General features: G+C 37.5%; 1 protein-coding gene across 2 annotated transcripts in view; it reads left to right on the top strand.

Annotated features, from left to right (window-relative positions):
- rbm33a (RNA binding motif protein 33a) overlaps positions 1-26,064 on the top strand; it is a 162,425-nt gene that overhangs the window by 53,463 nt on the left and 82,898 nt on the right. The window contains exons 6-10 of one of the 2 annotated variants that reach the window (XM_072576224.1): positions 448-588; positions 9,378-9,546; positions 15,353-15,537; positions 17,624-17,894; positions 21,664-21,722. In XM_072576224.1, the coding sequence (XP_072432325.1) occupies positions 448-588; positions 9,378-9,546; positions 15,353-15,537; positions 17,624-17,894; positions 21,664-21,722 (825 nt within the window). Of the gene's footprint in view, positions 1-423; positions 589-9,377; positions 9,547-15,352; positions 15,538-17,623; positions 17,895-21,663; positions 21,723-26,064 lie in introns of both variants that reach the window. The other variant, XM_072576223.1, reaches the window with a different exon arrangement.

The raw sequence follows: 26,064 nt of genomic DNA, 5'->3' as shown, positions 1-26,064 counted from the left end.
TTATAGCAGAATGACCTGTATTTACCAACTACGACTCATGCAATGTAACTCATTATTCCCTTTGAGATTTGGTAGTCTTGCGATTTAGTTCTAATGAGTCTAAGAAACAAGGTTCAACAGCTTTTTTTTCTTAAGAATATGCATGAAACAATATGAAATGAAAGGTTGAATTAAACTGAACTCGCCATGGCTTGGGTATGTAAGTCTGTAAAACCAATTGTTTCCAAGCTATAAGTTGAATATAACCAGGTCAGTAAAGGTCTTTAAGAAACATTCTGTTATCTCTATAATAAATAGAGCTATCAATTCATTATTTGGGAACTAGATCACTTCACAATGATGCTGAGTAGTGTCTGAAGTAGAAAAGAAAAAAAACAATTAGATGCACTTTCTAATATCTCGAATTACACAATTTTCTGCAAGGGTACGCTTTTTCTTCACAATCAGGATGAAGACTACACCCAGTTTTATGCCACAGACCAGGATATGCCAGAAGGCCTGCAAACTCAGGACAATGAAGTCTATGAGGAAGCAACAGCTGCAGATACACAGGAGCAAGTTGTTGAAGTTGCGCAAGAACCTGAAGAGGTAAAAGCATCAAAAATGTAAAGTGTTTTTGACTCGAGTAAATAATGGATGAATCAGCCTAGGCTCCTTTTGATGCATTTGGATTGTGAAATTAGCAGTAGTCTGAGGCTCTACTATATATGGGGAATAAATAGACAACTTATAAAATACCTTCTCCTAATGATCTCATGAAGACGTTTCCTTATTAATAAAAAATCTAGACTATAAGATTTAGATGATCTTCACAAAAATGCAAGTCCTCAAAACAGCTAGCATTTTCATGTTTTTAACATCAAGTGTCCAAGATACTTCACAGAAATGCTATCAAGCAATATCTTGCAACATGCCATATATCAGACTATCAGAAAGGATGACTAATGAAATCAGTATGTGTTTTAAAAGGTTTCTTAAAGGAGGGTCTGAGGATCATAGGAGGAGGAGGTCCGGAGCTCAAGACCCAGGTATGCATCCCAGCTGAAGGCATGGTCCTTAGTTGTGATCTGATTAAGATCGGCAATGTCGAAGAAAGCAGGCATGGAGGAAACTGATTTTGGAGGTTAAATGACTGGAAACAGGTTACAGTGATAAGACAGCAAGGATGCAAAGTGATTTGAAACAACAGTGAGAACTGAGACCTTGCTGATGTTGATGAAAGATGTCAATATGGGTGATGAATGGATAGGACGTTTGGTTGAGTTCAAGTTTATGGGGGGTTAAAAACTTGTTCAGAAAAGCTTATCAACAGTCAAGTATGGACGTTACAGTAGTACAGATAAGATTTTCAACAGCAGCAGAGTGTAGGCAGAATTGGGTGATATCACGTGGAACTGAAAGTTAAATTGCAAACTACTGTTTAAGCCATAAAACAGAGAACTCAAGCTAGAACATAACTGAAGTCCAACATGTTATCATGATTTTGTGTTGGGAAATAATGTCTCACTAACTTGAGTTTTTTAAAGGAATAACAAAGAGGATTGATGAGGGCAGCACGGCGGACATGATCTACACTGACTTCAGTAAGGCATTGACAAGGTTCCTCATGGTAGACTGATTAGCAAAGTTAGATCACGTGGAGTACAGGGAGAACTAGCTATTTGGATATTGAACTGACTCAAAGGTAGAAGACAGAGTGGTGGTAGAGGGTTGATTTTCAGACTGGAAACCTGTGACTCATTGTGTGCCACAAAGATCGGTGCTGGATCCTCTGCTTTTTGTTATTTATATAAAATGATTTGGAAGTGAACATAGGAGGTATAGTTACTAAGTTTGCAGATGATACCTAAATTGGAGGTGTGATGGACAGCGAAGAAGGTTACCTCAGAGTACAATGGGATCTTGATTAGTAGGGCCAATGGGCTGAGGAGTGGTAGATGGAGTTTAATTTCGATAAATGTAAGATGCTGCATTTTGGAAAGGCAAATCAGGGCAGGCCTTATGCACTTAATGATAAGGTCCTGGAGTGTGCTGCTGAACAAAGAGACCTTGGAGTACAGGTTCATAGTTCATTGAAAGTGGAGTTGCAGGTCGAGAGGATAGTGAAAAACACATTTGGTATGCTTTACTTTATTGGTCAGAGTATTGAGTATAGGAGTTGGGAGGTTATATTGTGGCTGTGCAGGATATTGGTTAGACCACTTTTGGAATATTATGTGCAGTTCTGGTCTCCACCCCCCAATCGGAAAGATGTTGTGAAACTTGAAAGGATTCAGAAAAGATTGACAAGAATGTTGCCAGGGTTGGAGCTATAGGAAGAGGCTGAATAGACCAGGGCTGTTTTCCCTGGAGCATTGGAGGCCAAGGAGTGACTTTACAGCGACTTATAAAATCATGAGGAACGTGGATAAGGTAAGTAGTGTTACGACCCTGGGTAAACCCCTCAGCCACACAAAAGAGACTCACCCCATGCTATAATTATTAAAATTAAAAAAGCAAAGAACAATCTCAAACGTCACTATTTCAAGTAAACATTAACAACTTTTTTCTTTACGTCCAACAGAGAATATTAAAACCAACAACTGTTTACAACTTCTTTCTCTTTAACCTATCTTTTACCTCCCACTCTACAATACGAGTCTGAGTTTAAAAAAAACCTGATTAAAATTTACAAAAAAAAGTCACGTTTCATAACCAGTCAGCTTTGTCAAGTTCCCTTTGTAGATTTTCCTGTGTAGATTCTGTCTAGGTCAGTTTCGATGTTCTCCTGTGCAAACTCCTTCCACAGACACGTACCTTTCAGAGAGCTCTTGAACTAGCAGCCTACATTTATTGGTCTTCTGGTAGTTCTCCCCTTGACTGTTCAAAATGTCCAGTTTTTTACCCCGAAACATTGGATCATTTCATTGGTTTTAATATTATCAAAATACTAAATTCAAATTTGATTGGATTTTGCTGTCTTGGAGCATAATTTAAACTGGCTGAGTTTGAATTTGTTTTTGTTTCATGGCAACCCATATGTTGCTATTTGTTTCAACCCAAATATTACATTGTTACCTTGTTCAGGACACTCTGCGCTTTCAGTCCTTTTCAACCAGCTAGCTTTTCAACTCTCTTAAAGGTACAATACACTTATATACCTTCATAACAATAGGCAAGGTCTTTTCGCTGGGCTGGGCAGTCCAAACTTAAAGGGCAAAGGTTTAGGATGAGAGGGGAAAGATGAAAAAAGACCTAAGGGGCAACTTTTCCATGCACAGGATGGTGTGTTTATAGAATGAACTGCATGAGGAAAGGGGTGACTGGTGCAATTACAACTGGATGGGTACATTTAGTAGGAAGGGCTGAATGGGATATGGCGGGAGTGGTACTGCAGATGCTAGAGATGAGAGTCTAGTTTAGAGTGGTGCTGGAAAAGCACAGCCGGTCAGGCAGCATCCGAGGAGCAGGAAAATCGATGTTTCTAGCAAAATCCATTCATCCTGATGAAGGGCTTTTGCCCGAAACGTCGATTTTCCTGCTCCTTGGATGTTGCTTGAGTGCTGGTGAATGGGACTAGATTAAGATATCTGGTTGGCATGGACAAGTTGGACTGAAGGGTCTATTTGTGTACTGCACATGTCTATGATTCTATCTGAGGTATTCCTGAAATATTTAATGCTTTATTTTTCCAGTAAGTAATACAATTCTCCTTTTTGGGGATTGGCAATAAATCTCATCCTTGCCAGCAACATGCACATCCCATGAAAGAACAAAAAAAAGTAAACAAAATGGAAGCTTGGCATTTGTGCTTAGCCTGATTACAAGTTCCCAGTAGTGAATTTTACTTTTGTTAATTTATGGGATGTGGGTGTCGCAGACTGGACCAGCATTATTGGCCATCCGTAATTGCTCTTGAACTACATTTTCAGCTGTCGCTCTCTTAGATTGAAATAAACGCTGTTATATCGGCAAGGTCATTATGCTCCTATGTAGCTTTGCTACCTGTATGACGAATCTCCAATGCTACTACTTCTGTCAGTGTTTCTTATTACTCTTTTTATCCTATTTTTGCTTGATTCTTTTTTTAAATGGTCTTTCTGCTTAAAACGTTTTTTTAAAGCAAGTTGGAGATCCTCCAACTGCTCACTTTTAAGTTGAACCTAAATTTTTAAGAACTTTCTAATTGAACATCTCAAATAGGAAGATCCATCCTGACTTTGTAATAAATCCTTAGTGCTTAGTTTTAAGTGTACTTATCTTAAGCTCACCATTAACTTTGTCTTGAGGTAAATTCATGCATAGTTGAGCCTGTTGTGTGTTTTAAGGCAGGGGGTTGAAGTTCTCTGTCCAACCAGTCATTTTTGACTTCTTTAAGCATGATGTTTTTCAAAGTGACTATAAATTCAGCTTGATGGAGAGAAAATAAAATGATTGGTTTAAGATTGTTTTGGGTCACAGTCCCTTGAGCATAATTATTTAAGTAACTTGCTTCAAACTTTGAAGCTTTCACCTGACATGTTAATCCAGCTGCAAGGGGAAAAAATTCTGTGCAGCAGTCTATGAAGCCCACAACCGAATGTTCACATTTTCAATGTTGTAATTTTGTTTCAATATTCATCTGAGAGCCGTTTCTTAAGCATATTTTTCAATTCCTCCTTTATGGTGCTTTAGATATCTGTGGTCAAATTGGTAGTTGCACAGCATCTTGCTCATGTGATTTAGTGTTCTCTTATTGTTTGGTGTACCTCGATAAAGAGAAACATTAGCTGAATTGTCTACTGCTGATCATACTTCCTATTACGTCTGCAGTACCATTGAACTAGATCACAGTCAGTCATTTTCCTGGACTGTCACTGCATTGATATTTTTATTATTTAGAAATCTGCCAAGCTCTTAATATACTTAATGACTGACCCTCTGCAACACTCTAGGTTAGAGATTTCCAAAGATTCAACACCGTTTTGAATTAAGAAATTCCTTCATATCCTCTATAGTTTACCTCTTATCCAAGGTTCTGTAACCCAAGAAGCAAATAGCATAGGAAGTATCCAGATCCATGTTTGTATCGTCATGGAATGATTACAACATATCTGCCAATGGGTGCAGTTTGTCTCTGTAGTCCTTTTGGACATCTCATGGTGTCAAACAATTGTATCAAATTTCCTCTCAAGCTTCTCTTTAAAAAAAAAATGACCTTTGCTTCTCAAACTTCTTCATTGAATCAGGATTGATCTCCTGGTTTGGTGATAGTGAAGCTGCAGTCACAAAGGACCATGGCATCTTTCTTCATTAGGTAGAGCAAGACATAATTGATTATTTGTAGTTTGGGGGTAACCACTCCAGCATGGGGCAATATGAGGAAGCTTCATGAACTACCACAGGGATTGAACCCATGCTGTTGCCTTCAATCTGCTCCATGGGCAGTAATGGTGCAGTATGTTTATGGTGTGCCATGAGGTTACTTAAGTGGTTCAATGCAGTTCTGTTGCTGATGTCCACAGGACTTCATGTGTGCATGGTTTTGCATTGCCAGATCTAGATGTAATGGACAGTGAAGAACGTTATTTCAGAATGCAACAGGACCTCCAGATGGGCTGGAGAGTGGCAGATGGAGTTTAATTTAGATAAATGTGAGGTGTTGCATTTTTGGAAAGGCAAATCAGGGCAGGACTTGTGCTTAATGATAAGGTCTTGCGGAGTGTTGCTGAGCAAAGAGACCTTGGAGTGCAGGTTCATAGTTCCTTGAAAGTGAAGTTGCAATTAGATAGGATAGTGAAGAAGGTGTTGGTATGCTTTCTTTTTTTCGTCAGAGCATTGAGTATAGGAGTTGGGAGGTCATGTTGCGGCTGTACAGGGCATTGAGGAAGAAGTGAGGACTGCAGAGGCTGGAAACCAGAGTTGAGATCAGAGTGGTGCTGGAAAAGCAGAGTAGGTCAGGCAGTATCCGAAGAGCAGGAAAATCGACGTTTCAGGCAAAAGCCCTGTAATCCTGATGAAGGGCTTTTGCCCGAAACGTCGATTTTCCTGCTCCTCGGATACTGCCTGACCTGCTGTGCTTTTCCAGCACCATTCTGATCTATACAGGGCATTGGTTAGGCCACTTTGGAATACCGCATTCATTTTTGGTCTCCTTCCTGTAGGGAGGGTGTTGTGAAAATTGAAAGGGTTCAGGAAAATTTACAAGCATGTTGCCATAGTTGAAGGGTTTGAGCTAGAGGGGCAGGCTGAATTAGAGTGCAACTGTTTTCCCTAGAGCGATGGAGGCTGAAGAACTTGTGGAGGTTTATAAAATCATGAGGGGAGTGGATAGGACGAATAGCCTAGGTCTTTTTGCCCAGAGTAGGGGAGTCTAAAATCAGAGGGCATACGTTTAAGGTGAGAGGGAAAGATTTAAAAGAGCTCGAAGAAGCAGCTTTTCTTTTTACAAAGAGTGGTACGTGTTTGGAATGAGCTGCCAGAGGAAATAGTGGAAGCTGATATAATTACATTAGAAGGCACCTAGATGAGTATATGAATAGGAAGGGTTTAGAGGGATATGGGCCAAATGCTGGCAAATGGGGCTAGATTAATTTAGGATATCTGGTCAACATGGATGAGCTGGACTGAAGCTTTTGTTTCCATGCTGTATAGAGTCAGAGGTGTACAGCATGGAAACAGATTCTTTGGTCCAACTTGTCCATGCTGAGCCGATATGCCAACCTAATCTGGTCCCATTTGCCGGCACCCGGCCCATATCCCTCCCTTTCCTATTCATATAACCATCCAGTTGCTTTTTAAATGTTGCAATTGTACCAGCCTCCGCTCTGACTCTACTTCAAGTCTTTCGCATTTAGCACGATGGTAGTGCCACAACACTGTATCCTCAGTGTGAAGACAGGACTTGGTCTCTACAGTAACTACATGTGGCTATTCCTATTAGTACTGTCATGAACTGATATAACTGTGGTGGTTAATGAGGACTAGGGCAAATTGTTTTCCTTCTGGTTTCCTCACCATCTGCTGCTGACCCAGTCTAGCAACTGTACTTGTTATGATAAAGTTGATGGTGGTGCTTCTAAGTGATTCTTGGTAATGAACATGCCCACCTCGATTCATTCTGTGCCCTTGCCACCCTCCCTGCTTCCTTCAAGTGCTGATCAACATGGAGAAATACTGATGCATCAGCTGAGGGGGGTAGTACATGCACTGAACAGGAGTTGACCTGACTGCATGAGGCTTTAAGCTCCAGTGTCAATGTTGAGGAATCCCAGGGCAACTCCTTTTACACATGCCATACTGTTACTATGATGGACATCATCTGGGTTTGGCTTGTTGGTCTATTCTTGGAGCAATTGTTTGAAGTCTTTACCCCTTTTGTAAAACCTTCACAAAATTCCTGAAGTATAGTGCCCAGAATTGGATATAATGTTTCACTAGAAGGCCACACGAGTATTTTATCAAGCTTCATCAGCTATAAATGAACTCTTCTACCACTATTTTGCCGATTTAGGATGAAGCTGGTGCAAGATTGATTTATGAAGCTTGGAATCCAGTCTGCCATTTTGATCACTTTCTCAATCTACCATATCACCTTCAAACTGATAAAGCAAACCCTCAGACCTCTCTCTCGTCCTGCACCCTGTTTTGAATTGTGCTCTGTCCTTTGCATTGCTTCTCCATTTTATTTCCTACCACAATACACTAATTCGATCCTCAGCTTTAAATTTCAACTGCTACATGTCTTCCCACACCACCAGCCTTCTGTGACTTTTGATTTCAATTGCTATTCTCCTTGAAGTTCACAGTACCCCTTTGTTTTATGTCATCTGTAAATTCAATTCAAATTTCACAAGTTATTGTATGATTTATTGTGAAGAGAGACATTTGTCTGATCATGACGAGTTTGTAGCAGATCTAAACTTGAGCAGACGAGAATTCCCTATAATGGAAAGCTTTGGAAACAGTAAATTCAGAACCACTTGTTCACAAAGCTGATTTGGCAGGGTTTGAGTAGTGATGACTGGAGAACGGGAAGGAGTTACGCAGCTGTAGAGCCCAATACTCTCTGCAGTGCTTGGAGCAGCTGCGGCAAATTGCATTTTTTACTGTGCTGAGTGGAAACAGCACACAAACTAGCAAGCCGATTATTCATAAATAGATGGGACTTGATTATAGTTGAGTCTTTGCGCAATTGTTTTGCTGATTTGGGATGAAGGGCTAGGCACAATTTAAAACTGTTTATTATCACAAACATCCACAGGCAATTGCCAAATTTTTTTTAAAAAATCCAAGCCAGTATAATAATTGTACCAGTACAGCTGCTCATGTGAACTCCTGGTTTCATGAAAGTTTGTCAGTCAATAGCTATGTGTTGGAATAAGATTTTAAAATACATGGAGAGACTTGTCCAAAATTATTAATCTATCAGCCATGTCATGACTCATCTTGCAGACTTATGTTTGCACTTAATATGCATGGTATATGTTGTTTAACCATGGCACATTCAGTGAAATACTGTGATGCATTGAAACTAGACTGCAGCTGACAGTTGGTAAACTCCAGTATTTCATGTTCTCGATAATACTTAATTTTGTTAATGTTACTTGCCAGATATGAGTAGAGCAAGGAAACAGTGAGGATTTTTATGCTAGTTGGTATCTTTAATGATTGGTTTATTCATTTATACAAACATTTACTGCATTCATTAGTTCACATTTGCTTGCTTGGGTTATTGATGAATCTTGGTTAATATAATAACACCAAGTTGAAGCTGAAAGATTTGGCATTAACAAACACGAGCCTTATTAAATTCACAGTCCGTTTTCTTGTGTGGAATTGATCCAAAATTGGATCAAGGATTTATTGACTCTACTTCTATAAAATCCATAAACCATGAAAAAAAAATTTGTTAATGCCCTATTTATTCTCTCCTTTATCAGATTAACCAGCCCAAAACAATTACAGCTTCTTGTAGCTCAAATGCTTTGGCTACCTATTCTGTTGCTGTCAGCTTAATTTATTTAGGTAGTATTTTAACCTTTTAGACTTATCACTGTCTTGAATGGATTTCTCTTGTCAGATTTGTGTCTTCTCATGGATGTCCATTCCAAAGTTTGACTAATTTATGTACCATTACAAGCTGCAGTGCAGTTAGTTTGTGATTTGTCCACCTTTACACAACAAATTTCTATGCAAAACTACAATCTGTGAACAATTTAAAGTCAAATTTAACATTGGCAGTTAACGTATTAAAGTATCATTGTTAGGTCAGTGGAAGCACTCAATTGAGTTGCAAGGTGTTATTTCATGTCTTATTCCAGAAACTGGATAAATATTGATCTTTCAGTACAAAATAGAGAGATGAATACTGTGGTCCTTTTAGTCATTGGTGAAATGTGACATTTTTATATGTTTAGGCGGTGAAACAAATTCAGGAAATAGAAGAAAGAAAGGAAGTCTCTGATGATGAAGACGAAGATGATGAAGAGTCTGGAAGAATGCGTTTCAAAACTGAACGGAAAGAAGGAACTGTTATTAGGTTAACAGATGCAGCTAGAAAGAGGCGAAACATTCCAGACACATTGGGTAAGTGGTCATTTGTAAACAAAATTTTACTTTTGAAATTTTTCTTCCTAATCATTTCAATGAGACAAAAATGATGTCACCATTGATTTGACCCTTTCTCCATATTGTAAGTCAACTTTTGTTCAGAGACAGCATTCATGTATCTTCGTTAGTCATTAAATATTATTTCATCTAATATTTGTCAAAAAAATTTGTCAACATCCTTCAGTTCTGAACAATGGTCACTGGAACTGAAATGTTAACTGTGTTTTCTCTCCACAGATGTTGCCAGACCTTCTACGTTTTTCAAGCAATCTCTGTTTCTGATTTCTAGCATCTGCTGTTATTTGTTTTTTTAATCAGCATGATGTTTGATTAGTGGCATGTTACAGCTAAGCTTGATTTTGTTCTGCATCCAGTTTCTAATGTATGCAAATAAAGAGGTGCTGGAAATAGTCTATAGGTCAGGCAGCATCTGTGAAAAGAAACAGTTAATGTTTCAGGTTGCTGATCCTTCATCGGAACTGAGTAGCTAGAAATGTAATTGGTTACACAGGTCATTGTCCTGAAGCACTTGTGCATTCTCTGTTCTGCTGGTTTATGTGCACTCTGTCCTCTAAGATTCTTTATAACCTGAATATTTGCCACTTTTTTTCTGTTTTATTTTAAAATTTCAACATCTTAGTTATGTATAAATGAATAGCTGTGAGAGTCCAGCAAGTAAATTAGCCATTGTAGTAAATACGTCCACACCAGGCTGATTAACACAACAAGCACTCCAATGATTGTTCCAAGGTGCTGAGCCATAAAAGCAGAATTTGAGAACGCCAGACAAACGTTTAATTAGACACGCTCTCTCCATTGGGCCTTTAAAGGAGGGGAGCATTTAGTGGGCGGCACGGTGACACAGTGGTTAACACTGTTGCCTCACAGCGCCAGAGACCCGGGTTCAATTTGCGCCTCAGGCGACTGACTGTGTGGAGTTTGCACATTCTCCCCGTGTCTGCGTGGGTTTCCTCCGGGTGCTCCAGTTTCCTCCCACAATCCAAAAAATGTGTAGGTTAGGCGAATTGGCCATGCTAAATTTCCCGTAGTGTTAGGTGAAGGGGTAAATGTAGGGGAATGGGTCTGGGTGGGTTACACTTTGGTGGGTCGGTGTGGACTTGTTGGGCCGAAGGGCCTGTTTCTACACTGTAATGTAAGTAATCTGATGAGGATTATCTGTCTGAAGACACAATTACAGTTGATTTTTGCAAACAGAGGGTGGGAAGTTACACAAGATGCAGTGAGGGAATGAAGAATTTTGGATTAATTCTAAGACTGGGGGAGATTGCAAATATAGGACAAGGCTATTAAGGTAATTTATAATGTACTTGCAATTTGAGGAATTGAGGTTCTGGAATTTTGCTTATCCAGTAAGAATGACTATCTAACGTATAACACCACAAGTTGCGTTTCCTGAACCACCATTTCCTGAAACCTGCTCTGAGACACTGGAGTATGGTTTATGCGGGAATTCACCATTCTTCTAGTAGAAGCTTGTAAGAAAAAGCTTAAATGGTTCATTTTGTAGAGTTTGTTGAGATTAGTGCAAAACAACCAGAAGAATTTCTATCAAAATTTTAGATATTGGAATCTTTTCTCAAAATATCTGCAAAGGATATTGATAAAGAAGGCCATTAAAATCATTCCAGCTATACACACTTTCACTTCGTATTTTTGCTGACGATATCCCTTGGTGCCAAATAAAGGTTTTCCTGTTGTGATTCCTGGGACCTAAGAAATACAAAAGGCTAGTTATCTTTGTCAGTCTCTACATTTCTACATTTATCATTGTTTCTTGAAGAATCTTATGGTTGAAGAATTTCAGAATCTGGAGCCTGGTCAGCTGAAAGTAAGGGGTCATTAAGTAGGGAAAATGGAGTTTGGGATGCCAACGAAACTTAAATTAGCAGAGTTGGGAGATATTGGAGGTTTATGATGCTTCCAAAGACCACTGAGAAAGGGTTGGTTGAACTGTGGAAGGAGGCTTATTTATTGCCTCAGTTGGAGGTCTGGAGATTGGTAACCCAAAGAAAGAATTGGAGCACAAAATGTAGGCTGACATTTGTTTAGAACGATGTTGAGGGATTTGAGGTCTGTAAATAAAATCATTAGTAGGGTGGGGGATATTTATTTAGTTCACCCCTCTCTAGGTTATTTGAGCATTGGCTCAGTTGTCCTAACTAAAGACAATTTTCAGTTTTAATTAATTTATGGGGGACAGTATGCTTGACTTCTGTCCTGTAGCTTCTTAATTTGAAGTCTGCGTATTGTCATCCTGTGTTTTTTGGTTTAATAATTACTTTTTAAAATTTCCTCTTTCATGACAAGTAGCTTTATTTATCGTGGTAAAACTGAATTGCAGTTTATTGATTGCCTTCATGTGTGACAGTGATCATGACTTATTTGCTTTTTATGTCAGAAATTACCATCTAAGAGTTGGATAGAGTTCTCAAGGATAGTGGAATCAAGGGTTATGGAGATAAGGCAGGAACAGGATACTGATTTAGAATGATCAGCCATGATCCTATTGAATGGTGGTGCAGGCTCGAAGGGCAGAATGGCCTACTCCTGCACCTATTGTCTATTGTCTATTATCTAGTCACCTTCACCCAAAGCAAGTACTTACCATCACATTCATTCTTGCAATTTTCTCATTTCCTCCTCTCCTTTTCCCTCTTTCTTAAAAGCATTAATTCCTTCATAGAGAACAGTTCCTTGCGTACCAGATGTCCTAGTCCAAGAAGTTTTCCTTCATGTATAAACTTTATCACTGAGTTCAGTGGTATTTGTATAGAGGGTGAGAGATTAAAACTGGAGTCATCCTTTCTCATGTCGTGTCACTATTCCTGGGATAAGTTCACTGACTTGACAGGAAAAGAGTTGATGGTTTTATTGCGTAATTATAATTGGGAACATTGAAAAGAATAAGGGCATTTCCAAGACCAAAAAGCTCGATTATTGAAATATCTATTAAGAACATTATTTTTTTACAGAGAATGATAAATGTATTTAATTTTGTAGCATGGGATCTGTGATGTAATATGACTTTGCTTAAAAAAACTGAATTACTCATTTTTAATACTCTAAATTTGAAAGTTGTGTGTTCTATTTCCTTGGAAATCTCATTAGAAATCATAAGGGGAGTTTGTGGACTTTGTCATACTAATGTAAAGGAACAGACAAATGGATAAATCAGGTGTAGACAGACGATTAGTACAATTATATGGGGAACTGTTTTGAATTCCCTGCTTGTGAGATTATTTGTGCCATTGTAGTTTTATGTCACTGAAGCAGTGCAATTTCTGTGCCTACAAATGTTATCCCACTCATTGCATTGTTATATTGTGAATGGCAACTAGAAAATTGGTTTTATTTCTCCTCCTCACATGAAGAACTTAAGATGGGGAATAAAACATCCTTTCTGTCAGGAAGAGCAGGAAAAAAAATGTTCTCCTGTTCTCCATGAACGAAAAATCTGTAGTTTGAGGTAACAAGTGATACAATGCTTTACTTGAATTTCACAAACTGGAACATTATTTATTTCAAGTATTTGTTGCTGTATCAAAGGATTTTAAATAATTTTCATAGTTATATTCCATAAATAGCAATGAAAACACAGTTGTATTTTCTTTTAAATTAACATGCTTTAAAATGACAGCAATTTTGAAAATTTGAGACTTTTTCTAAAGAATGGTAAATGAACAGATTATAAAGCAAAAGAAATCGATAAACAGCAACAAAGAGCAGAGCGCTGCAGCCACTCTCAACTGGAATCTTGAAGTAGTTGAAAAAGCACTTAAAGGACAATTGACATTGCAGTTCACGTTGCAAATGTAATCTCCACTTTGTCAGATTTTGCTGACCTAATGTGACAGCTTATTTCTATTGGATGGAAGCATTCTTGCCAACTGATTAGAGTTGTCATGTGAAACCATTTTATTATTGGCTATACTGAAATTAATCTCGACATCTAAGAATGCATGAATAACATCTATAATTGCTGATTCACTCTATCGCCAAAATATGAGAAATGTTCTGTGCATATTTAAGATCAAGCCCTTTTTGAATGTTATTGTAGCCAAAGTTGAGTGATTATTGATATGAAAAATATCTCATTCAAAGTTGGTCCTTTAATTGCTTTGTTTGAATAGATTTTTGCTTTAATGAAAACATGACTAAAATCTAGAATGTTCTGCATTGTTGAAGAGTTGGTTTTGCTTCCATTGTAATTGTGTGAGAGTTCAGAATGTGATTGTTGGCAAAATATGAAGAACTAACTAGATGTTAACCTTTGCTGAGAAAAAGCAGTTTTGATCCATGATTTTTAGTGCCATCGTGAGGGAATTTTAAACTTTGGTTTTAAAAATTCTGTAGCATCGTTTGAAAAGAATGAAATGTTTTCATGCTGTCCTAGCCAATGATTTATCCTTGAGTCAATATCAAAGAAACAGATTGTCTGGTTATTCATTTCACTGCTGTTTGCAAATTTTCCAAATTAACTGGCTTGTTTTCTATATTGCAGCATTTTTTTGGAATGTGCCACAGTTATGAAATACAAGCATATGATTGTTTCTACCTCACTGATCTTAAATATTCTTTACTTGCTCAATACCATATCTGTTTCCCATATCTTGTAGAATGTAAAGCACAAAATGTGTTGAACTTCAATATGGGGTTGTGTATTTCTGCAAACAAATTTAAGTGAACATTCTAGTATTACGGTTTCTTTGAAATCCCACATTTCAGGGAAGATCCTATCAGTATTTCCAGATGGGTTTCCCACAATTAGTAGTGGTTTCATGGTCGTCATTAGACTCTTAATCCCATTTTAAAAAAAAATTCAAATCCCATGGCAGGATTCAAGCCCAGGCCCCCAGAACATAACCTGTGTCTCTGGACTAACAGTACAGTGATAATATCATGAGGCCATCACCTCTCCTCATAAAATAACGTTGCCATTGTCATGATCTGTCATTAGAGGTGACTGATAGTGGTTTAACCTAAGGGCCACCATGCCTCAGGCAAGGGGAGAGGTTGGGAAGGAGGCCCAGTCATGCTAACCTCAGCCAATGCAGGAATTGAATCATGGTGTTGGCTTCATTATATTGCAAACTAACTGTCCGGCCAACTGAGCTAATCAAATCCCCTCGGATGTTTCTGCAGTGTGCTATCCTATGTTTATGCAACAGATAGTTGCACTTAGGTAAAATAAGTACCTGCTAATTTATCTTGGTGTTTGTGGGGTATTGGAATGGACATACTGGCTGCCATACTTGCATGTGTTAGAGCAGTAATTGTCCTGTTGAAGTTCTTAGTTGGCTGTTCATTTAAAGCCTCTATGCTTGCTCGGTCATTTCAGAGGACACTTAAGTCAATGCAGATAGTGTCTTGTCACATTTGCACACAATCTAAATCTTCTTTTGAATGTGAGGATCTTTACTTGATCCTGCATTGAAACAACACTTGTTAATAGGTGTTTGCTGTATGCAGTCTAATATGTGTGCACATGCAATCATTAAAAAAATGAGTGAAAAAAGCGTTCTGCCCATCAAGTCCACTTTTTCTCCATAATCCACTTTATTGAAACCTACTTTCTTGCTTATTTCTTTCCTTTAAAGCAGTCATGTATTTCTGAATCTAGTTTTCTTTGTGTTCTCAGGACTTTCACTTCAGTTAGTAGGTGATGTTATAATTTTTAAGTAGAAAATCGCTGTGCCATTGGTTTAGATGCTTTGGAATATAATTGAATAAAATTGTTACCATGTAATATTTATTATTTTAGAACTTTCTGATGAGGCTAAAGCAGCATTGCGTGAGTTTGAGGAGACTGAACGCCAACGAAAACAGGGAAAAAGAGGTCGAAGGGGAGGGCCTTCAGCTAATTTTCCTTTTTGTGATCCAAGGAGAGAGAGTGGTAGGAGGAGAGATCAACGGCCACCCTTGATGCAAGTGCCTCCATCATTGCAGGTAACTAGATCTACTTGTACTTGATCTTCAATAGAATCTCTTTTTGATAATTTGGTGGATTAAGCAAATGAAGTTTGACAGTGTTGAAGAGTAGACAGTGATTGCATCCAGTGAGCAAGTTTTTTTTTGTCTGCCTTCATTGCCTGTTCAGCCATGATTTCTGTATCTCTGGGAATTGTAATAACTTGTATATTTTTCATAAATTACCTGTGCTGCTTATTTGTTAGTATTGACATGTAGAAATGAGAGTGCAATAAAAAAGTTCAAAATAGTCAGAGAAAGAAAATCTGCACCTGGGCATTTTCTATAATTGTGCAAGTGAAAAACTACTTTAAACCTTGTCATTTAATTGACACATAGTTTCTACTTACAAGATGTTGTAGCAATCCAGCTAAAAGGATCGAAAGACTAGTTATTTATTGATTTTACTTCTGAGTGGAGAATTTTGCCAGTGATCAAAAATAAGCATTAACTACAATTGCTGTTACTTTGTATTGGTTTGTTATGCCCTTTTCTGAAAATCAACTCCATATATATTTGTTCAGCATCATTGTTAAGCACACTTGAACGTTGTATCTCTGCTTCACTGCAAAGAATATGTGATTGTTGAATTTCATTTGCGATTTGAAAGGCATGCATGGCAGAGCCACCAGACTGTTCCCAGGGCATCAAGGATTAGATTATGAGGGGTGATTACATTTGCTAAATTTGCATTCCCTGGCATCTGGGGAGTTAAGGGCATTTTGAGAAGAGGTTTATGAGGTAGATGGAGTGAAGTCAGTCAATCCATTTATGAGGGACATTGAGAAACACTTCAAAGCAAAGAGTGGTAGCATTGCGGAACTTTGTTGCAATAAGCTTTCAAATGTTCACTCAAATGATTCTTAATCTAAAACAGGTGGAGTTTTGCTCGACAGTAATAGAAATATAAAAGATGATTTGATGTTCAAGATGGATGAATGGAGTTGAGGTACAGATCATTCATGATCTCATTGAGCAAGCTCAAGGGGGTGACTGAACCACTCTATTATATTTGAAGTTGGAAATATTGATGTACTGAAGTTTTATATCTGTTTTAAGTGTATATGATTCATTGTATTAGAATTTCTCCTGTTGCAAAGAGAGCAGCATAGTAAGTATGGGAAGATGATTAGAAAACAGATGGATCATTTTAAATGTACCAAATTTACAGAAAAGATAAATGCTATACAGGCTAGCAAGGTCCCAAGTTTTGACTGACTGGTCAGCATTACAGTTTTGATTGCTATCCAGCAGCCATTATTAGATATATATGTGTGAAATGTTGAAGAGTATCCCGGATGTTCTCTTCTGTTATGCATCTGGCGTGTACTGTTCAAATAATGAGGCAGCATTTTATTGAGGCATCAGAGGCAAAGTGTTATGTTATAATACATTGAATATTTTGTATCATGCAGGATCCCAGAAATCGCAATGAAGTGAATGATCAGTTTTCGATAGTATGAAATAAGCATAAAGAATGTTGTACTCTTTATATAATGTTGCAGGCTAAATTGAATCACTGGAACAAACAAATGAGTTTTGCTTTAACATCTCAATCATGGAATGACAGCTGTGACAATGTAGTTCCAGCTCCATACTGCACTGCTTTTGAAATAGTTTATTTATTCAAGTCCTGGAGTAATGCATATTCTTGCAATCTTCCATTTGGAAGGAAGAATGATATGAACTGAACCAAGCTAAGACTTGTTTGCATTGCAAACAACAGTATTCAAATTGCCAGTTGCACTCGATAATAGCAACTGCAGGATTTTAAAATGTCTCAAATTGCTTATGAGTGATATGTTTAATAAATTTTGATGTGAAGTCTAAGAGATGTAAACTAGACAGTACTACAGGGATAAATCTAGTCTCTATTCACACATCTTTTGTTGTATTAGGAGGTCATCAGAAATTGTTGAAGTTGATGCTGTGCTAATTTTTGCTATTTCAATTGCAATAAATGCCCTAGCAGGATACACTAAAAATCAAGTGTATTGAAGAAAAATGCCTGTCTTTTGGCTTTTTAGCTGGCAGAAAAATTCAAATGAACTATTGATTTTCCTAGAGTCCTCGTACTACAATGAATTCTTCAGAGCAGCAATCTGGCAGAGGCACTTTACAACAGCGACGGCAGCCACCACCTCTTCTGGTACCCCAACGACATCCCTCCACATCTGAAATGCCCAGTGGCCCTCCACAGCAACCAGAACAGCAGGAACAGCAGAACTCAGAAACTGCTTCTGTTGGTGTGAATTCAACAGTAATTCCAACACAACAACCAAAGAACATTCATATAAATCCTCATTTCCGAGGTCCAGTGGTTACACCTGTGCAAGGTTAGAATTGGAAAATTTTACTTAAATTCAGTGTGTGTTTTCTCCTCTTCTGTCCAGAAGACAGTAACTTATTCAGTGGTGCACTTATGAATAAAAGGATTCTCAGCAATACTTTACCAAAGTAAACATTCTTGCTTAAACTTACACGTAATTTTTTTTGTAAATGCGGATAGCATTTCAACCTGCTTCTGTCTTCAGCTGATATACATTAATCTTTCCAGCACAGGTTACTTAATGTCAGGCACTGAATATTTAATTGTTCTTTCCTTTCAACAGACTAGAACACTTCGCCAGTTTGTTATGATACTGACCGTTACTAAATCTGAGATTAGCCAACCTATCAAAGATCAGAGGTGGAATTTAGCAGACTGGCTGACAAACGTACAGACTATGATCATGGGCATGTAAACTATTTTAGAGGTTTTATTGAAATGTTTTAGGAAGATTTAGGAATAAGAACTTCTGGTTTAAAAAGCAAGTTCATTTGCTGCTGACTTACTCTGCTCCTGTCCATAACATTGAACATTTCCATCTTAATTGCTCTTCAAGTGTGAAAAGATTACAGTGAAAATATTTGATAGTGAATTGAAGTAAAATTCAAATCTTTGCCTTTTTTATGAATTTTATATGTAGTTTGTATTAACCTAAATTTTTAAATTTTGAGTGAATAGGTGTTTGAGAGGTTTGTTTCCAGCATAAAGAATTTTCACTGCCACTTGAATTTTCAATTTGATTTCTATTCTGTTAATTTGTAACTGAACTGATTCACTCTAAAAGTGGTGCAGTCAAATAGCTTTGTCACCTTTTGTACCCTAAGATTTTGACTGATTCCAATATAACTTTATACTTGTTATTCTAATCCATTTTGAAGCATTACTTTTCCATGCTAATTCTGAACAGGCAGGATGTTGGCTGAAGTAATTTGCATGTTTTTTGAACTAATTCATAACTTAAAAGTAAATCATTTCAACTGAATGCAAGTAATTTCTGAAAAATATTCTAAAGCTTTTATCATAAAAGGCAGAAATCCTTTACATGTAACTTAAATTTTGATCCAGTTTCAACTGCACCATTTGCATCAGTAATCTGCTGAACCGATGCCATGAATTGATTCCCAGTTACGCTACTTCAGACTTTCTCTTCAATGGAAGGGGTGATGTCAAAATGAGTCGCACCATCATTTTGTAGCACTATTTTAAAGATATCACTTGAAATTTTTTTATTTTTAACATTAAGATTATAATTGCACATTTATTAGGATTCAGTGAATATTGATGCAGCAGTTTACTTTAATCTGTTCAACTTGATTTCTTGTAAAGCTGGTTGTTTGCCTTGAAGTCAGTGCAAGATCATCTCTCTGGTTTTGTAAGCATGGAACGTCTAATGTAGCAACATTATGGGAATATCTACACTATACACTGCAGTGGTTTAGGAAGGTAGCTCACCACCACCTTTTTGAGGCCAGATAGAGCGGGGCAATTGTCAATGCCACAACATGAATAAATCTTAAAAATGCAATAAGTAATCTCATTTGCGAAAAGCCTTCTTGAAGTGCTTTGTATTTGATAACATATGCTTATTTATAGAAGACAGTTAATTTATATATTGAATACTATGAAATTATAGTTAAATAACTTTATTTCAGTCCCACTGGTGTATCATTTTAAAAATGTAAACTCCATTTTCTTTCTGTAGTTTTCAATTGAACTTTAAAACTTCAAAAGTGAATTACTGGGAGCAGCTGTTAAGGAATTAATTTTGGATGGATGACTCTGAAGTGCTTCCAGCACTCCCCGTTAGGTTGTTCAGCTCCCATACACTTGCTTAGGACCTGCTTCATATTTGTGTGCCTTCAGTGTTATTCTGTAAACTTCTTTGAATGTTGGTCAGAAATGAATGTTAATGTAATGTCTATCTAAATTCAAAAACTGTTGTTTCCTTCTTGATGCTTTAACTTTAATCTGTTTTGTGATTCACATCAGTTCTTTGCTGCATCTGTGATGTCATCTTTTGGTCAATTTACGTATCACCCTTCTTTTTTATTCAATACTTTCAAATTTTTGCATTATATGTTGTAAAATCACTGCTAATTTTATGCTTAAAAATGAAGTGTTTTCCTGGTGGTTTGGGGATATGCACCTGATTAGAAAGTTGGTGATAGGATGGGACAAAGTAGGGGGGATTTATTGGACACCGAAAATGAGAAGTGAAATAAGTAGTAAGATGAGTTACTTCTCGGGATGAAACCTTGACAGCACTGGAACTTCTATTTCCTTGTTTTACAATGGAACTTTTCTTTTACCTGTGTTAATATTAGTGGCGCTTGATACGCAGTCACCGATTTGCAATTTTCTGGTGGTTTGATGAGTTTAAGAAGCAGTAATTTAGATATGATACACTCTTTAATTAGATAAAGTAATTATACAGTGTGACAATTGGGGGTGGTTCATTGATAACAGAGGATAAACAGGCTGTTGGCATGGAATGTCTTGATCTCATTAACGTAGTGGGGGCAACATTTTCCTCTGTAGCCAAGTTGTTCAGGATCTTTTTCTTTGGTCTTCCTCATTTCCTTATGATTTGTCTTACATCTGCCTGCTGAAGACTGCTGCCTACAAGGTCTACTTGGTGCAAACTCTGGGAGAAACTCCCCTCTGTCCTCAGTCTACTCTGTTCTAGGTCCCTACGCAAATTCTCCAGCATGGTTTTGACCTATTCCCGACACAGTTGTTCAGGCGTGGAATCTAGCTTCATAACCCTTGGCCCTGACATGGCTTTTCCAGGGCTAATATAGCTTCTGCAGCTTCTTTGACCCCAGCACGATTATTCCAGTATGGAATTGGCCAACCTGCTATAAGCTTACCTTGATGCTTCCTGTCCCGAGTGCTCCTGTCTGAGCCGGGCACTAACTGTTTTATGATATTTGGAGGGCCAGGTAATTTTCTGTGTTAATCAATTGTCTGAACCCTTTTGGCCAAGGGCCATGGAACAGACACTCATGATGTTGGATAATGATTGTCCCCTTGCCTGCCTTTGGCTGAGGATTAGTTAACTATTCTTTCTCAGAATAAAACCTTATTTTCGAAAACAGCACCCTGATAATAGGCTGTTTCCGCTGCTGGATAAATTGTTGACGCTAGTTCAATTGCCATTGTGACCACTGTTCTATTCATAATTTCCCTTTGTTTTCACATGAGAATTTTGAAAAGTTGTCTACTACTGTAATAGCTTTTAAATGAAATCTCCTGCTACTCTGTACATACTAGAAAAAGATCAGTTTTTAAGCTGCCACAATATTTAACATCTGTACTTTCCAAATATACTAACTTTGTTAATTCATAGTATTATTTGTGATGATGAATGCGACTTCAACCTTGTTACATTAGAAACCTTGCAAATTTGTTAAATACTATCAAATGCTGATGTCAAAATACTTAAGTGCCAAATGTTTTTTTTAATCAGTTTGTGATGGGATCAAATGGTGTTTAATTGGAAGTTTACATATGTCAAAAGCTGTTTGGGCAATATTAACTGCCCAATTGATTTTATTTGTTTTAGAAACTTGATCGATATTCATGCTTGTGTGTAAACTGTTTTGCTGCTTTAAAATGCAGAGAAAGAGCTGACAATTTGCTTTATGTCTTAACAAAAAAATGTTCCCATTTTTGGTGTTGAATTTATTGCAGCAAGTATGCCTGAATTCTTTGTACGATCAGAACTCAAAGGTAATGATTGGTGTTTTTCTCTCCTCTCCTCATTGTAATTGCAGTGCCCTTGATGCCTACGCCAAACCAGCCGAGGCCTGCTGTGGGCCCCCAGAGATTCCTAGTGAGTAGCAGCTGCTTCCTTTTGTATTGCAATATTGATTGTATGTACCCCTGTAAAGTAGTATTAACATAGTAATTAAATACCAGCGATGCTAAATAAAGTTTTGAGAATCTGTAAACATCTTTCGTTGTCTGCACAGCTGGAAATGTTTGATATGAGCTTTATTCTGTGATAGATCTGGTGACTTGACTGTGAGCTCTACAAATGGGAAGATGATAGGATATGTAACAGGACTTCATATGCTTTCAAGAACAAAATCTATTAAAATTGACAGACTTTTGCTTTATGAATGTAATGTCTTATTTTTCAAGTACAAGAGAGATATTCCCACTGTTCCATTTGGAAGTATTAGTCAAGGTCAGAGGCCTTGATTAAATCCCATGTATTAAATTATTTCCTGACATTTTCATTGTTTAAATCTAAATGGTTTTGCACTTGCTTTTCTTTTAGGTTTGAGCATGTGGACTTGAGTTTTTTTATTGTATATCTGAATCCATACTATTTTGTAATATAAATCTGGAGCACTGAAGGAATTGCAATATTTAAGCATTCAGATTTGGTGAATATTCAAACAGTTGATGCTACTACTCTGTAAATTTCCTTCTCCTGGCTTCAACTTAAAAATTAATTTCTTCCTATGTATCCTGAATAACTGCCAAATAGCAGCAAACAAGAACATAAAGTTGTATAATTTTCAGGCAAGATTAAAATGGATACAAAGGTAAAAACAGATCAACTGAAAGAGAATCAGTGGTATGCTGTAGTTAATGTTCAGAACCATGGAGAGTTGCATTGTAGTCTACAGGGTACAAGACATCAGGTGTTGGTGATTGACACTTCCTGGTTAGAGATTCTCATATCAGTTTATGCAAATTGAGTATGAACAAGGTTGCTGAAGCAAATTATATTTCATTTAGGTTATGGACCTTGCTAAACTGAAGCAGGGCTCTGTTCTGTGTATAAGATATCCGTCTGAGCTTTTTGTGTTTTCAAGCCATGTTTTGGAAAGCTAAGTAATTATAACCTTTATAGGTGGTAAAGGAATGATGGGCATTTTCTCTCATCAGATCTTGGGCGGAGGAGAGCAGATGCAGTATTAGATACCACCAGCTGTCAAATACTGTCAGACTAGCATATACAGTGCACAATTTAAAATGCAGGTGACATAATACCAAGCAACTTCCATTTGCCACCAGGCATCTGATTAATCATGATTAGCATACATTATCATACTATCAAATTTAATCATATCCATGAGTTTCCATCTGCAGAGCTCAATGTAGCTGTACAGAATATGGTTCAGATTTGAGAGTTTGTATGTCTGCATATGCATTGTATGTTGATTTCAAGATTAGAAAATATAAAATTTGTGTGTGAATAAAGTTCTCTCTCTACCCAATGTTTAAATATTTTATGTATAGTAACTAGTGTTCATAGAATTTTCGTAGCATTGCAACCTTTGATAAGTTTGGGGAAAAAATGCTGTCTTAAATAGGCATTCCTATGATTGAGTGAGGAGGAATTTACTTTTTCTCATTGAGTCCACTACCTTCACAGGATTGTTAAAATTTATAGTTTAAATTTGTTTCTTCATTTACCTTCATTTTGCTGCTGCTTCTGTAGCTCCACAAAGAGCAGTTCATGCCGAAGTGTCAGAGCATCAGGCTAAAAATGAATTGACACTAAAACCTCAAATACCTTATTGAAATCATAAATGCTAATATACACTCAGGTAAAGAGACTAAAATTATGAGAGATCTGTAAGAATAAAGATGGGGAAATTGTTCCCATTAATAGAAACAGCAAGAACTAGAGGATGCAGATTTAGGATGATCAGACTCAGTTGCAGCTTTCAAAAGGAATTTGAACAATTATCTGGAGAAAAAAATTGTATGCTGCAGAGGAAGAGCAGGTGAATGGGACTAGCTGAGTTGCCCTTGCAGTGAGCCAGTGTGCACAGGATGCAATGATTGATTCTTTCAATGCTGTAAATGTTATATAATTCCATGAAAAATTCAAAGTGGAGTTTTTCATGCTTGACAAGCAATGCTGCTTGTAGAGTTTCTGTCATGCGTTGCCCTCCAAATTTTTGTTGTTATAAAATATTTCCAAGTGTAACTCTGAATTTCAACAGTGCACTAATAATCTTAACAGCAATGGAACACTAATTTTGGGACAAAATGAAGTGTTTATTGCAATCCACATCTTACTGTTAGTCTATTTGACTGCGGTAAAGGTTTTGTGATGCATATTAATGTTTATTAACATTTGTTGAAACCCTGGGTAGAGAGAATTATTTTTGCCTTTTTTTGAGTAGTGATCCAGATAGCTAGGAGGCATTTCTGATCAAGGTTGCATGCAACTTGCTGATCACTGTCAAAGAGGCCATAATGTACGATTAGATTAGATTAGATTACTTACAGTGTGGAAACAGGCCCTTCAGCCCAACAAGTCCACACCGCCCTGCCGAAGCGCAACCCACCCATACCCCTACATCTACCCCTTACCTAACACTACGGGCAATTTAGCATGGCCAATTCACCTGAGTGTGGGAGGAAACCGGAGCACCCGGAGGAAACCCACACAGACACGGGGAGAATATGCAAACTCCACACAGAGTTGCCTGAGGCGGGAATTGAACCCGGGTCTCTGGCGCTGCGAGGCAGCAGTGCTAACCACTGTGCCACCGTGCCGCCCAAATTGTTGATATGTGAGTTACGAAGGAATTAGTGGTCCAAGATTCTTGATTATTAGCAAGCAAGTTGAGATAATTTGACTTCCAGCCTCTGTAGTTGACAGGCACTCTGGTGCCATTGAGATTTATACTGGAGCATTGGTCACTAGTATGATGTAACATGATTTATTACCTGAAGAAGATGGTGGTGAGCTGACAACTGAAAACTGTAGTACTTGGGGTGTAGAGGCACCTACAGTGCAGTTTGGAAGGGAGTCCCAGGCGTTTGACCCAGAAACAGTGAAAGAATGTTGATACAGTTCCAATTCGGGACAATGTGTAACTTAGAGTGAAACTTGAAGATAGTGGTTTTCCCATACATCTGAAGCCTTGGTACCCTACTCATATAGAAGTACAGTGAGCAAGATTGCTTAGAGATCAGGAGCACGAGAGCAGTATAGCGTGAAATTTTTTTAAAAATCAGTCTTGTTCAAACATTGTTTATAAAATTTACCAAAAATGGCGATAACCTTTGACGAATATGCATGCATCTTTCAGCCAACAAAATAAATTAGAGAAATGAAAACTAAATGACCTCTTGGATATTTTTATGTTTCTGTCACTGAAGCTTAAGATAACAACCAGAATATTAATATTCTGTCCTGTATTTTATACAGTATACATATTGAAAATAATTTACCCTTCCTGGTATTTTTTACAAGACAGCACAGAGGATGGACATTCGATCTATTGTGTCTGTGCAGCCTCTTGGCAATAGATAATCCAGTTGTTCAGACCCTCCTCTATTCCATAGCCATGTAAATATTTCCCTTTCACATAATGCCCAATTGCCTGTTGAAAGTCACGATCGAATTAGCTGCTAGCACCCAGTGCACTCCAGATCACAACTCAATGCATTAAAATAAAATCTTTTTTACAATTTTGGTTCTCTTCCTCGTATTCTTAAATTTGAATCATTTGCACATTTTCTTTAGCAAAAACATCAAAAGTTTGAACATCTATATTAAAACTCCCTCTCGCCTTCTGTGCTATAAGGTGGAAAAAAACAGTTTTCTCTCCTTCACAATAAAATTCTCATTGCTGGTGCCATTTAAATAAATCTTGGCCTACTCCCTCCCTAGGTCTTGACTACTTCGTGAAAATGTAGCACCAGAGTTGGATACAGTATACCATCTAAGACTTCAGTAATTTGTGAAGATTTTGTTTAATATTCTTTTATGTAAAATGAGGGAATTCACATATTTCATTAACACACTCATCAACTTGTTCTATCAATCAAATATTTCTGTGCATTAACCTTCAGTCCTTAGTTTCTGCATCTCCCTTGAAATTTTCCATTTAACTTGTCTTTCCACATTCTTTCTTCCAAAGAGGATTACTTCTGTACATTAAGTTGTCTTGTGTCTGCTACTCACCTTCTTGCAAGAGTTGATCAACCTCAGTAAAACTGTCATTATTAGCAAGCGTATAATAAAGTTTAATTTTTATTTTAGAACTTCGTCTTGCATATTGAATTCACTATTTGCATTCTCTGCAATTGTATAGAAGAGAGCAGCTTAAAAATCTTCAAACTTCTCTGGAAGTGCAGCTTAGTGAAGGTAGAGCTTCAAATGGTAATTAAGGCTCATGTTCCATATTCCCATTTTT

Source organism: Chiloscyllium punctatum, chromosome 8, assembly GCF_047496795.1.
Source record: "Chiloscyllium punctatum isolate Juve2018m chromosome 8, sChiPun1.3, whole genome shotgun sequence".
NCBI lineage: Eukaryota > Metazoa > Chordata > Chondrichthyes > Orectolobiformes > Hemiscylliidae > Chiloscyllium > Chiloscyllium punctatum.
Note: the sequence above shows the minus strand (reverse complement) of the source record. Positions and strands in the feature narration are given on the sequence as shown.